Genomic DNA, 14848 nt, shown 5'->3' with positions numbered 1-14848 from the left:
ATTTGTTGTAAATACGAGCGTTGCATTTAGTTTTCCTGTTAATCAAACATCGTTTCTCTGTCTAACTAATATCTGTATTTTCAATCCATTATTAATAAATTATAATTAATCGAACAAAATTACACCTTTAATATATTCCGATATTACATTACCGTGATGTAATATTTATCATGCTTATTTTGTACGTAAAACGAATCGTTGGAATATTCCCGAAGCTAACGAAGCATTTCCCAAAAGTTAAACCGAAGAGATTAACGCGAATAGTTAAGTGAAATTTTTCCATTAACTTGCTGACCAACCGGCAAATAAAAAATCATAAAAATTGTTTCAATGTGTTGAGGTCACGCATAACTTCTTTTTTCATTGACGATTACCAAACAGGTAAAATTTCGAAATTGTACGAAGGCCACGTGACCAGATCGTATTGGAATTTGAAGTGCATGGAAAAAGACAACTCGAAGTACAAACCTTGAGCTGTACTACTCGAAGTACAAACGTGAACTAATGGATGCAGAAAAGCAATTAACGCCAAACATCCGAACAGCATCTTGGAGCCCGTCATTGTTCTGAAATAAAAGAAGTGACGAATTAAAAAGACGCAGGACTAATAATAATAAAGGAAACTTAGTTCGTATTATAAATTGAATTTACATCAGAAAAGAAGCACGATCAAGCGAAACAGATCGTAGAAATGACAAATATCATCGATATACGTTTCAGTGTAATTTCACTTTTGAAAATTATTTAGTTTAATACGATCGTATTCATCGCTCCGAAACTTTCATTGTGCTGCAATTTGTGCTGCGTCTTTTTAATTTCTCTATCTTTCTGTGTTTTCGGAAAAATTACTTGAAAGATTAAGAATTGCTTGCCTTATTTTATTTTCGATTAGTTAGGATTTGATTATTCCAGGTAAGGTTTATTATTTATAACAGGTTTTATCACTTGTTTATTATTTAGGAGTTTGTTATTTTAGGATTAGTACCTTTTAGGATTTCTTATCCTTCGAGTTTCTGTTTCAGATATCTAGGTCTATTTCAAGATGTTTTATTACATTAGGATTATTTATTCGATTAAGATAATTTAAGAGTTTCACAATGTACAAAGAAATAATCGCGTGAAATTTAGATTTATGCTTTAAACGTATTAAACACGCGGTAATTTCAATGTCTATAGCCTCGAACGTGTTCTGATTAGTTGTGTCATTGTCTGTGACATTGAAATCACAAAAATCCATTGCAAGTGTGCTGTCATGCAATGTGGATGTAATTGGGTTTTTTGGGGTTAGGTTGGGGTTAGGTTGTATCATCTGATTTGTACAGTACTGTTTTAACGCAAGGACAGGAAAGTTATTATATATTTCCCGTCCATTATTTGAATCGTTGTGAAGTGTAACGAATTATATTCGATTCGAGGAGATGTTAATGAATTAGCCATTTCATATGTAATTACATGGAAATAAAAATCATTGCAAAAATAATTGATCTAATGACAACGGAATTTCCAATATTTTTTTGTTTCGTCACCTCTTTTTCGTAATATATCTTTTATAGGTACGTGATTTATTAATCGTTCGAATGGAAATAATTATTCGTATAATATTCAAACGATTCTAGCCATAAAATAAATTAAAACGATACCTGTCAATGATATGCAATCTGCGTATGACGTCAACCTCGATCTATGCTTATACATGAAATTTTATCAATCAATGACTAGATATACAATAATCAAATATTATAAAATTTCCTGAAAACCTTTAGGTGTTAATATCTTTAATATTTGCAAGTTATTGTTTAGCGCTAATTAGTTAGAATGTAACAAGTGGTGTACCAGAATTGAGATAATTAAGCCACACGAACAATCTTATTTAGATCTTTTTAATTTTTTAATTCTCTTTTGCTCTAATACTTCGTAAAATTAATCTTCATTAGCTACTACACTTCATAGAATAACAAGAGATAATTTTTCTTATATAACGTTTCATTCATAAAATCTATCATTAAAGTATATCTTCATAAAAATATCATTCCATACTAACGGTATATTTGGTGTCATACGAGATAACAGTTACCAGTGATGACATATGTAACTTTATAAAGATATCTCGTTTTATTATATATTAAAAGAATGTACTCATTGCTGCTATATTTCAGATGAAAAAAAGGCGGCAACGATTTTACAGTAAAATCGTTCGTTTACAACTGATTCATTTACATTTCATGATAATACTGTGCATTCTGAATATGCTATGATTTGGTTTAAAATAATAAATAGTCCATTCTTGCATACTATTGTTCCAGCTTTACTTGTATTTTCGATATTGGTATAAATAGAAAGACAATTAATGTCGTTCGAGTCTATTTTCGGATCATTTATATTACGTTTAATCCATATAGTTATCATATGAGACATAGTATCGTAAAATTTGGAAGAATAAAACGTTCGTACAGGAAGTACATTTTATAAGAACTCCAACAAATCTGCGTGTGCACCTAAAATACAAACTGATAGTGATTGTTCATAAGTTTATATACATTATCTAATGTCAATCGAAGGTATCAATTCTTTTTCTCCATAAGAGTACTTTTTCATTTATATGTGTTCAAAAATACATGTGTTCAACCGTGAAGCATATGTCACCTACAACGAAAAAGAGTTTTCCTATACTTAATATTTCCTTTATATACCTATGAAAGTCTATTCTTCGCGTAGTATGAAATTATGAATAAATCTGGAATATTGTTCAATCTGAAAAGAAAAATAACTTATTGACATCATTCATTGATACGAGATTCAGAATGTTTGTTTTGTCTTGCAGAAAAAGAAGGCAGCCCTCCCTTTCTTTTAATGTGAAATAGAAAGCGAAAATTTGAAAACAGATTTTTTGGAAATTTACTTGCAAATATCGTTTTCAATATCGTGATTTTCTTCCCAATGGTACTGTACTTTCAAATTTTCCAGTATCCCTCTAAAAACAAAAAGTCGAACCTCGTTATTGTTAACGTAGGCATTACAAGGAAGAGAAGTATTAGAAAGCAGCTCCTTTTTATTATGGATTTCTTTATAATCATGTAAATAAGAAATTCCGGAAATTTTTTCCTCAAGAATTTAATTCTTGTGTTTTGATTGATAATTATTACACTGCATACTAACTTTTCGCATACTGTTCGCGTCTAACAGTTTCCTAATAATAACTACTTCAAAATTACATATGTTCTTGCACGAATTCAAAAGTACGTATGATACAATTACAATTGATTCTAAAATAATAATTATTTAAAGATATTAAGATACTAATTAAACGTTTCACTGTATTTCAAAATTTGGAACAACAAATTTTTATTTATAAAAAATGAAACTGTCTTTATATATTCTTTGTCACGATGCTATTTCTTATTACCGTGTCGACATTTTTTAAAATTCATTTTGTTATCTCTACGCAATATGAAAATTCATATACTGCTTAATATTTTTTACATATTATCCATCCACCGCATGATATCTCCTGAAAAATCAAAATATTAATGTTATATTATTACAATGCTTCTTAAATTTCAATTTTTGACAAATTTGAAATCCAATATATTTTGCACAATTATTATTTATCAAAAAATTCCAAGTTAGTAACTTTCTTTTCAAATGGCAAATAACATATACTTTGACTTACCTGTAAGTTTTTGTTCCTAATCATCATTTCCTCTTATAGAACATCATTATTGTTCTTATAATTACTACCAGTGTCATAGATATTGTAGTGGCTACAACTGAATTAATAGAAAATGATAAATAACTGTGTATAACACTAACACATAATTGTGTATAACAATGACAGATAACTTTTACTTACATATCAGTCGATAAGGGATTACTGTGATATCCTGTTGATGTTTCTTAAGGCACTTGATTAGGTGCGATACGGTATCATTCCTTATGGTATACTGTAGATAAGTATTTTAGAAAATAACAAGAATAAATCTAAATTATTCAGAGGTTCCAGTTTCGGCTTAGACATAAATACAGGGCCATTTGCAAAGAAGAAAGGGTGCGTTTCTACAGCCTCGTTATAGTAACCATGAATACCAATCTCTGAATTACTGGTTACTAAACATAAATATCCTATAAAATTTAATATATTTCTTTAATTTTTAATACATACATGAGTTAGTAGTTCTAAATTATGAATCATCCTACCTGTGATATTACGCTTTTCCTTATAATATCATCACTCGAGTGAACAACATTAAGATCATGTAAACCATGTCATCCTATCTTACTGTGAAGATACTTAGTTATGTTATCTAACATTATAAAAATATCATCAAATTCAAGTCCTTTTATTCACATCACATGGCCACGACGATCTGGTTCTTCGTTATATAATGTTCTAAAATTTGTCGTATATATAGGATGTACAAACCGTGATATCAAGGTATCAGTTCTTCCTTCCCAAGGGACAGTTTCATTAAAATTCTGATAGAATTAAAAATTAATTATTAATATTCTAACAATCATATATGTTAAATACGTTATAGTCAACGATATATACCTGAGCGAATGTAGGGGTGATTCCTTGATAATTATAAATGTCATCAGCCCACATCATTGTGCCACTTCTTTGTACTCCAGCCTCTAGATTAACAGCCTAAACAAACATACGAAATTTTATAGAAGCTGTACAAAATATAGTATATATGCGCAATATTGAAGCGTTCAAGGGGATATAAAGGTAATGTACATCACATACACGTGTACTCTCATGCAACAAAATACAATTAGATTTAATAGTATAAGCTCTTTTATTCATCATAATAGATTGGAAATTTAAGTGTCTTACGAGGGTGAGTAAAAAGTTACCCGCTCTGTCGGTGTAGAATTTATTTTAAGCAATTGTCAAAAAAGACATACATCATTTTTTGACATAATCACTCGATTTCTGTATACACTTTGTCCATTTGCCGAAGGACCTTTGTATTTTCTCATTAAAAAATGTTTTGGGCTGAGCTGCGAACCACGAATGCATCGTCGTCTTCACCTTTTCATCAGCTTTTTCGGCATCCATCTCGCACAAACTTTTTAAAATCCAAATCTGTCGTGCACTATTGCATAAGCAGAGCCGTGGCTGATTTGCAAATGATTTGCCACATTATCCAGTGTCACTCGTCTATTCCATAGAGCATAAGTTCATGAGCACGTTCAATGTTGTCATCGTGGATGTGGACGGGCGTCCAGCTGTTTTTTCATAACACTCGTGCGATCTTCTTTGAACTTTTGTGCCCATTCAAACACACTTCGTGACAAAACACTTTCTCCATAATGTGCATTAAATCTTTGATAAATATAGGCATCAAACATAACCTCCGACCACAAGAAACGAATCACAGCATCCTGCACTGTTTTCCTGCAAATCACCATTGCAAAGCGCCATTACTCGCGCAACGGTCACAAACGAATTGACGTAACACAAAGAAACCTGCGCAGCAGCACTGAACAAATATTGACGTCATACGAAGAGTGCAGATGGATCAATACGGTCGACAGAAGTTGTAACTATCTGGAGTGCGGATAAATTTTTACTGAGAGTCGTATAAGAATCTATAATCTGTAAGTACACCTTTGGCTGAATGGAAATTTCTCTTACATATAGTCAAAAATGCAGAAACTGTGTATTGAATTGGAAAGTGATAAAAAATAAGTGAAGTTTCACAGGACGTTTTTAGCGAATAAAAAATAATTTTGAAAGACACGAGACTTATCTTGTATTTTATGCACTCTCTGTGTCCGAATTTCCAGAAGCTCTCTATCTTATGAAGTGTTTTAGATTAGCCGGAAAATTTTGTACGTACGTACAAGAAGTATACGATCTAAGTGGAATATTCCATTATTCTCTTGATACAACAGAAACGAAATTTACAGAACTTCTCAGAAAGTTGGTTTATTATTACCAAATTAATAGAATTAATACACGTTTATCATCTTTACATACCTAAGTCGTGGAGGTTTATCGTGCGTAAAAAATTAGTGTCGTTTCAAAGTTACATTTCGTACATTTTAAGCCTATAATTTGTAACGTACAAAACAATGTAAATTTGAGCTGTTTCTTATCTCCACAATAAGAAAATCCAACTTTACGTTTTTTACACAATGATATTTATGGAACAGTAATATCATATTATTGCATCGCTTGGAGAATGAAGTCAAGGTACGATGTGACCCTAGTGTAAACGCTGGGATACCCAGCTGTGCCGCACTTATAAGCATAAGACACAATACCTATTAAATACGAGGTTAATTCATGTTGTATCAGCAGTGGTCCGCCGCGGTCAGCCTGAAAGGATCGTTAAATTTTTAATCAAAGATACTGAAATATATCGATCGAATTGTATTGAAATTATACTTATATACAGTAATAATCTTCTATTGATTTGTGTATTGAAATACTCCAATTTATAACGTACATGTTATATGTATTTTGAGCAAAACTAAGATTAGAAGGAAATTAGATTAAATACCATAACGAGGTGTGAGAAGTGGGCAAAACTATTAAATTGTGTTTATCTATTATTTTTAATGTTTAAGACGTCGATTTGATGTTAATTCGAATCGACGTGTCTTCAGATACCGTATAGTTTGTAGTAACTCTGTAACTTAATTACCGTACAAGAATCCTCTCCACCCTGAGCATGTTCGGCGCATATTATACCATCAGTGATATCAGGTGCATTGGGAAATTTGGAATAAGCTATTTTGCATTCGGCGTTCTTAATCACTGGCATTTGTACTTCCATTAATGCATTACGTCGTGGTCGTCCTACGAAGAAAATAAGAAAGATATTTAAGACTGGAACTATTTAATTTTATTATAAAATTGATATCACTTACTATATCTTAATGCTCCCCATCCAGCAACAAGGGGGTTATAGCCGACGAAGTTGCTCTTTCGTAGGGGCTCTTTCGTACAAATGGGATATACGTACCCTGAAAAATAAAAAAATAAATGAAAATGCAGGAAACGAATGACCAAAAGTATGAGAAAGAATTATACACGCTTTATGACACAATATATGTGTACAGTAAGAAATTTCAGGATATGATACTTCAGTAATACTCAATAGCATATATATATATATATATTTGAGGACTTACTCGAAAATGGCACCTCCTCCACCAATCTAAGAATGACAATATTATGATTGTGTATGTTTTCTATTCCATCCATATGTGCACAATGTGCTGCGGTCAAAACATGCCTAGCCGATATCAGGGAACCTCCGCACTTCCATAGTGGTTTGTCTGGGTTTCGGGGATTACGAAAACCTAATGCAGCGATCCATGGCCAAGCGCCTAAAATGCAATAGTCATAGTTGTGAATATACATAATTTTTTCTCACATAACAGGTAACAACGATTATTACCTATTCGATATTCGATCATACAGCAGACGATAAGTACATACGTACAAATACTCTGAAATAGAGATTTGATAAAGACAGAAATTAAATTTTTATTCCAGTGGAATACAAATTATTAAATAATTCTATATAATTTCTATTTGAACTATACTGAACTATAAAGTTCAAACGTGTAATTTCTGCCCTAACAGTTTTTGATCTCTATCCATATTATTACTCCTATATCAATTTTTTATTTCAAGCAAAAAGATACTCTTCCTAACATGAAGTAAAAGAAAGAAATAATTCAAGTTAATAAGTAAAGTTACTACCGATAAAATCATAGCATTATTATTTAGTCTAATTGAAATGTACATTGATGTGCTGTTTAATGCCTTTAAAGTTCATTCTTTGCAGTAAATGGCTTATTATTAATCGGAAAGAAAGACATAAAACGTACCAAGTTCAGCTGGTTTACCATCGACCACCCTGGTATGAGAGACGTTGCTAAAACCACAGTATGGTGGTCGCAAAGCCTTATACTTATACACAGTTTTTATTAAAATTTCTCTCTTCTCTTTGTTTGGATCGTTCGGACAGCAAACGATCGTAACATTGCCCTGGTATCTGCACACTGATCGTCTATAAAAATCGGTGGTTGTACGGTACTGTATCTGCCATATTTCTTGCAGAGGTTTACATTTTCTGTAGTCAAGGCACCTGCCTTCTTGATTGTCCGGTGTGGTACATTCTGGATCAAACAATTTTAAAACATTTATACAGTTCAAAGATGCGTAAGAAAGCGACACCGATTACTCAACTTTCGAAGTAAAAAGCCGATCAAGTCCACCGGATTGCCCTACAGACACGTATTAATCCGTAAGAGTGAGTCATCATGTTGATAATAATTATCTAAAGAAACTTTTCACGTGAAAATATAAAATTTTAATTGATTAGATATTGTGTTAGCCATACTTAAGAAAGAAAATGAAAATGAATGAAATGAAAGAAAAGGACTACCTTCAACCTCATTTTTTAAATAAACACTTTGTCAGTTTTTCGGTAAATAAATTCTTAGGAATTCAGGACAGTTTTTAGTGAATCATTTTGTTTCGACCGTTCGCGGAGAGACGCGATCGCGAGATAGCACGTCAACGAGAGTTGTAAGTTCCCATTACGATTAAATAATCGACGCCACGAACTGATCGATCCCCTTATTTCGATTATGATAATAAGGGTAGTTCAATGAAATTCCACAGAATTAACACAAATAAATTAATGTTTATTTCAACAACTTATTAACTAGAAAGATATAAATGGAACAAAAAAAATGTAACTGCGTTTTGGTTGATAAGTAATGCGCGACATACCACATGTGTTGACGGTTCGACTTCTCGAAAAGTTCTGAACGCCTTTCGATTTTTTTCGTTTTTTCTGGAAGGCGACCCCCACTACGTTCGGATCACGCCACATTCTTTTACTGCGAGGTAAAATACGGGCCACGAGTCGACGTTTCTGGAAGTCGCCCTGCTTAATGAACCATGTTTGTTTGCCGGGCAGACGCGACGATCCGTCTGCGACATTATAGTGCCGCGATCGATAGTTAAGAATATGACCTATTGTAAGCCGCATGGCGTAACATTCTCCCCCCGTTGAGAGGGTACCGATCAAACTAGCGAGGTGTGGTTGAAGTTTCCATCTTATTTCGTCTCGGTGGCTAGTTGTTCGGGTTTCTCGAGATCGGGTTGAATTGGCAGTGGGACAAGCCTTTTGACGCCCCGATCCAAAATGCTCTTTGCCGTCTGAACTGTAGCTGTCCGGATGACACCATCGGCGCCTGGATGAATCTTGATAACTCGGCCCAGAGGCCAATGCATGGAGGGAACGTTGTCCTCTCTGAGGATGACGATTGTGCCCTTTTGGATGCTGTGTCCACCCTTGCTCCATTTATTGCGGTTGGTTAGCTCGTTCAAATACTCCTTATGCCAGCGGTTCCAAAAATGTTGTTTAAGCTGTTGGATATGCTGCCATTTGGAGAGTCGGTTCGATGGAATGTCTCTGAAATCTCGATCACGTAAGCACATTAATGAATCGCCAATGAGGAAATGTCCGGGAGTGAGGGCTAGGAGATCATTTGGATCGGTGGAGATAGGAGTTAGCGGGCGGGAATTGAGGACTGCTTCTATTTCTATGATAAGAGTATTACGGTGTTAAGCTCATATGTTTCTGTTTCTCCACTCGCGCTGCGCCATAATATCCTTTGATATTTCCGATCCTCTGGTCGTACGAGGAATTGCCGATACATTTTCTCGATGTCGCCAGTGAGTACGTACTGATGAGCGCGGAATCTAATTAATATACAAAATAAATTGTGAATTGATTCGAGAATATAGGATTTCCCCATTTTCATGATTATCGTGATTTTTGTATAAATATATTTTTTAAGATACTAATAATTAGGTACTTATAAATTAGTATTATCAATTATTTTGCATTTATAATTCCGCCTCTAGTATAAGTGTTAATTGAAAACTAACTTTATGTTTCAAAAAGTACTAGCAAAGTCGTTGAGTAACAAGCCACTGATGCTAACACAAATAGCATTGTCGTAATTAAATATTTCTAAATATTCATTTTTCATTTTGAACCTGTAGAAACAATTTATTATATATACTATTAGCTAAGTAATTGCATATTTAATTAAGTCGAAATATAAAACTTAGTTATTTTAATAATTTAAAAAATAAAAAACTGACAAACATTTCAATTTAATTTATGGTTGGAACAAAAGACAGTTATTCTTCATTAATTGAAATATTGCAATGCAGAGTACTTTCCAAAATACGCCGAGAGTATTCCTGATGGTGAAACGAGCGTTGCTTCATCGAACGCAGCTAAAGAAAACAACATCTATGTAGTTGGTGGTACGATGCCTGAAATAGAGGGCGCTAAATTGTACAATACCTGTACTATTTGGGGTCCCGATGGAACTTTGATAGCAAAACACCGAAAGGTAAGTAATATATTCCTTTATGGCTTTGAATTTGAAAATATTGGGGTGAAGAAAGTGACTCTATCTAGGAATAATTTAGGAATATACATATGTACATACGTATACTATAACCAATTCTATAATTTACGGTTTATAAAATACGTTATGATACGGGAAACGCCCATTTTTGTTGTAATGTGTTTGTTGTTGTATAAATTTTTCACATACTTAAAATATTATTATACTTATTTTTTCTCCTTTTTAAACATTATTAAATGATAAGATTTTTTAATAAAAGAAAGTGATAAAAACGCTGTCAGTTATTAAATAAAAAATAATTAAAGTTTAGGAGTTGGTAACTTTGATATTAAATTACAAAAGTTGCAGCAATAGAATTAGCGACCACATTTTTATGTTATTAGGTACATCTATTCGACATCGACATTCCTAATAAGATTACTTTTCGAGAGAGTGATTCACTCAGTCCTGGTAACTCCCTAACGACGTTCGATGTGAAGGGCTGCAAAATAGGTATTGGCATTTGCTATGATATTAGATTCGAGGAAATGGCACGCATTTATCGGAACAAAGGTACAGTAACTTAATCGATCAATACTTAACTAGCAAAAAATTAAATATCTTTCTTAAATATATTCTATATAAAATTAATATAATCTGTAACTCTGTATAAAAAGAAGCTTAATTTAAAAAACCAGTATATTTGCTGAAAATGAAACAAATAAAAGAATTAAAAGCACAATAAGAGGACTGTCCTCGCATATTCAGAAATGATGGAATGTGAACCGTGCAACTACGAAGTTAATTGGTATTCGGTGGCTTCATATTTCCTGCTTCTCTGGGTTAGGTTGCCAAATGCTGATATATCCAGCGGCATTCAATATGACCACTGGACCACTGCACTGGTCATTACTTCAGCGTTTCAGAGCGAATGATAATCAATTATACGTTGCCTGCATATCACCGGCTCGTGTTCCTTAAGCAAGTTACGTCGCATGGGGACATACACAGTTGACCAATCCCTGGGGAAAGATTCTTTACGATTTGGAAACTCAAGAGAATATGGCAGTCACCGATATCGGTAATTTACAGCTTAAAATTAAAAGCGAGAGATCCATGATGTAATTAATTTTTAGTCTCGTTAATTTATCGATTTAGCCATCTTCCTCTGTATTTGTTGAATTTATTAATAAGCATTACTTATTACTTCGTATGTTTCTTTTTTCTATCAGATCTAAAAGTTGTTGAGGAAGTAAGGGCTCAGATACCTACATTTTCTCAGAGACGTACAGATTTGTACGACACTGTCTGTAAGAAGGAGTAACTCTACACTAAAACAGAAAATGTTTTTTTATAATATTTCTACTACGATATCCTTTTTTTGTGAATTATTACTAATTTCTTATCATTTGTACTAAATGAATGACTCAATTAAGAAAACCAAAACGTTATAAATAATAATCTGTATATCTTGTGTATCAACATGTAATTGGATATTATAATAATATAGGAATGCTATAATAATATAGGATAATAATATAGGAGAATAGTAATATAGAAAAAAACTACATGCTTTTAAACACCTTTAATATCGATCACATAAATTGTTATAATTCACAATGATTACGCATACATAAAAGACCCCTTGATAGTAAAATTTACGATCAAAAGGCAATTACGTATCGTTTAACAACATTTAATTTATAACACCTTTTAAACATTTAGACAGATTAACACATAACACTTCTTATATATAAACATCAATTCGAAGTTATCAGCTTGGAGAAATTGGTCGATTAATACCTGTAGATTGTCTGTCTCGATGAAAGACTTAAAGAGAGCAAAAACATGATAATGCCGCTAATATAATATTCCTTCTTTCTTGTATCTGTCTGCCTCTCAGGTCGTTTTACTAATTACAATAAGTAATTTCGCCTTCTTTGCGCTCTCTTTTAACGCATTCGAGACCGAAAGAAATTCATATCAGTCAGTAGGCAAGGGTATAGTATACATATTTTATATATAACTTATGTAGTAATGTATATATCATGTTAATTTCATATTTTTTTCAATATAGAATTATTATATATATATATGACTGTACATAATACATTATAGAATAACATAGTATATAATTTTATATTTTAAAAATATGAGGCATACTATTTAAGATTGTCATCGATTTAAAATCAAAGTATGAAAAGGATACCCTGGAGAGAGTAAAACACAGAATCATTCTAACTAAACATTCAGATCGTACCGACACCTAGGTATCGTCTTACAATTAAATCTCGGTCTCGAATGGATTAAAATGAAATACATACTTGCAGCTTCAACATCTTCAATATCGAGAAGATTCAAACTTTACAAATAAATGTAAATTGCGATGTAAAACAACGCGATGTAAAAAGGGAAAAAGGAGGAAAGAAGGAACAGGGAAGCAAAGAGAAGAAACGAATTTTTCATTTTCTCTTGCCAGGAATATAAGATGCTAAGTAATCTTCCTAAGTAATCTCCTCCAGCTTTTTCTAGTTTGATCAATAATTATTAGTACATGTTAGGAAAACAAATAGAATTTTTGTTCTCAAGCGAGGTATAATCTAAATTTTGTATGTACACAAAAATGTTAAATATCTGTAATAAACATGGTATAATCAATTTTTTTACATAAAATTATATTGTATAGGCTATTGTTATTTAAACATTTTAAATTGGATGAAGAAAAAAAATGACGCAAATAAAACGTAGGACATTTTAATTAAAGAGACTAATATAGAGATTTATCTACTTAACTGTGATTAAATCATCTCCACTTAACGCTCTACCTCTTCTATTAATTATGCTTCGTTAAACTATGATTACAGAGGATGGGTTTTTTGATAAAATGACATTCTGACAAATATATATAGATCGATATATATAGATATAGATAGACAAATATATAGATTCTTACAACAGTAGTTATGAATGAACAGTAGTTATTGTATCAATTCCGTTCTTCAGAAGCTTCATTTGTGAAAAGACAATTCGCCAGAATATGGATTCACTGTAGTTATAGCTATAGGATTTCAATCTAGTTGACAGACTTGCTTTACGTAGAGAATATCTGTCTCTTGTTCTACCTTATCGCGATTCTCTCCTCATCTTATACGCTTTGTCGAGCAAAGTAATATTGGCATATATCTCGGCTCTGGTTACAATCATTAGTTTCCGCCTAAACGGTTAGAATCACATAGCTCGCGCTCTACTCTCGTTTATTCAACATTCAGGCCATATGGTCGCATGCGACGAGTTTTATGTTAATTCCGACCGATTACAATACCTTTCTTTCGTTTACAAGGAACGACGAGACTGGCAGTTGCGTGATTTCCAATGCAAAGGCCGCGATATCTGCACGATAACCTAACCTCAACCGATTTTGTTGTACTATTCTTACGTGGACTTCGTTTGTACCACTTTCGTAACAAAAATAGAATACGTAGAACACAGCATTCCGTTATGCGATATTGTCGATTCCTAACATCCGAAAAATCAGAGATAATTATTTCCCTACAGTTGTACATTTGTGTGAAAAATTACGAACGTAAAGTTGTTTGGTGCATGCACAGTCCTCCCCTCCGCTGCATTTGCGTGGACATGCTAGAAAGATTCACTTTTCCACGGTGAAACTGTATGTATTATAATTTCATTTTTACAAAGGTCGAACATCCTACTATGCATAAATTTAATATTAATATAAGCAGGTTTCGTGTTAAGTATTACATCTGACGTATAAGCACACGTGTGTACGAGCCTTGGTTTTAAATGTCTTATAGTAGACACCGAAAAGATTATTCAGTTGGATATCTGACTCAATATCAATATTTTACTAGGAGATAACATGTTAAGAACACGTTGGTGGATGGCATGGGAGATGATGAATGAAGACATACTTCTGTGAGATACATAAAATAGTAGTCAGAACGTATTTTGGCGCTTGGGGACAGCAACAGCTTTTTTTTTTTTTATTTATTTGTTGGAATTACAATCAATTCTCGCGTTGAGAATTTTCAGTAATTTTTCTGGCGTGGCGCAGTGACATGGCTGTTTATTTACAATAAGTTAATACTTATTATAGATAGGTATAATTTATAAGTATTATAAGTAAGTGCATTAGCTTAATTTGGATAATTAAATGAATCTAACGTTTAGGTCTAGCGGGTAGTGCCTCTTCAGCCTGCGAATCTGGTCCGTCGTATCGAGTAGTCCAGTGATTAGGGGGTTTCGGTGTTTCTTGACTCTTTTGCTATATCTGTCGCTATATTTTGCTATTTCCTCTTTGACTGTAGGTATCTTGAGGTCGCGATGGATGGTTTCGTTGGTAACATACCAAGGTGCGTCTGTTCGTAACAACATCGAAGTAGTCAATAAGTTTGAAGAGTATAATTAAGGAAGCTATGAAGCAAGA

General features: G+C 32.9%; 1 protein-coding gene and 2 long non-coding RNA genes across 5 annotated transcripts; 1 reads left to right on the top strand and 2 right to left on the bottom strand.

Moving 5' to 3' along the window:
- Positions 1–3089: 3089 nt before the first annotated feature.
- Positions 3090–5067, bottom strand: LOC126876232 (uncharacterized). The gene is made up of 6 exons (XR_007694019.1): positions 4858–5067; positions 4550–4645; positions 4195–4473; positions 3851–4119; positions 3671–3767; positions 3090–3508 (listed from the first exon to the last, which is right to left on the bottom strand). It is a non-coding gene; the product is annotated as an uncharacterized LOC126876232 (long non-coding RNA).
- A 12-nt stretch (positions 5068–5079) lies between these two features.
- LOC126876196 (venom serine protease Bi-VSP-like) lies at positions 5080–8903 on the bottom strand. Of its 3 annotated transcripts, none has more exons than XM_050639063.1 (6): positions 8762–8903; positions 7147–7344; positions 6883–6978; positions 6623–6811; positions 5987–6250; positions 5552–5602 (listed from the first exon to the last, which is right to left on the bottom strand). In XM_050639063.1, exons 1-5 carry the CDS (start codon positions 8862–8864, stop codon positions 6216–6218), a joined length of 621 nt encoding a protein of 206 aa, XP_050495020.1. In that variant the 5' UTR covers positions 8865–8903; the 3' UTR covers positions 5552–5602; positions 5987–6215. The 3 variants fall into 3 exon arrangements, with proteins under 3 accessions (XP_050495019.1, XP_050495020.1, XP_050495018.1); XM_050639061.1 differs by having other exon boundaries at positions 5987–6328; positions 6657–6811; XM_050639062.1 differs by lacking the exon at positions 5987–6250 and having other exon boundaries at positions 5080–5602; positions 6657–6811.
- Positions 8904–11252: 2349 nt separating this feature from the next.
- LOC126876223 (uncharacterized) lies at positions 11253–13059 on the top strand. The gene is made up of 2 exons (XR_007694011.1): positions 11253–11482; positions 11634–13059. It is a non-coding gene; the product is annotated as an uncharacterized LOC126876223 (long non-coding RNA).
- The last annotated feature ends 1789 nt before the right edge of the window (positions 13060–14848 follow it).

The sequence above is a fragment of the Bombus huntii genome, unplaced genomic scaffold, assembly GCF_024542735.1.
Source record: "Bombus huntii isolate Logan2020A unplaced genomic scaffold, iyBomHunt1.1 ctg00000067.1, whole genome shotgun sequence".
NCBI classification, from domain to species: Eukaryota; Metazoa; Arthropoda; class Insecta; order Hymenoptera; family Apidae; genus Bombus; species Bombus huntii.
This window is presented reverse-complemented; position numbering and strand designations above follow the sequence as displayed.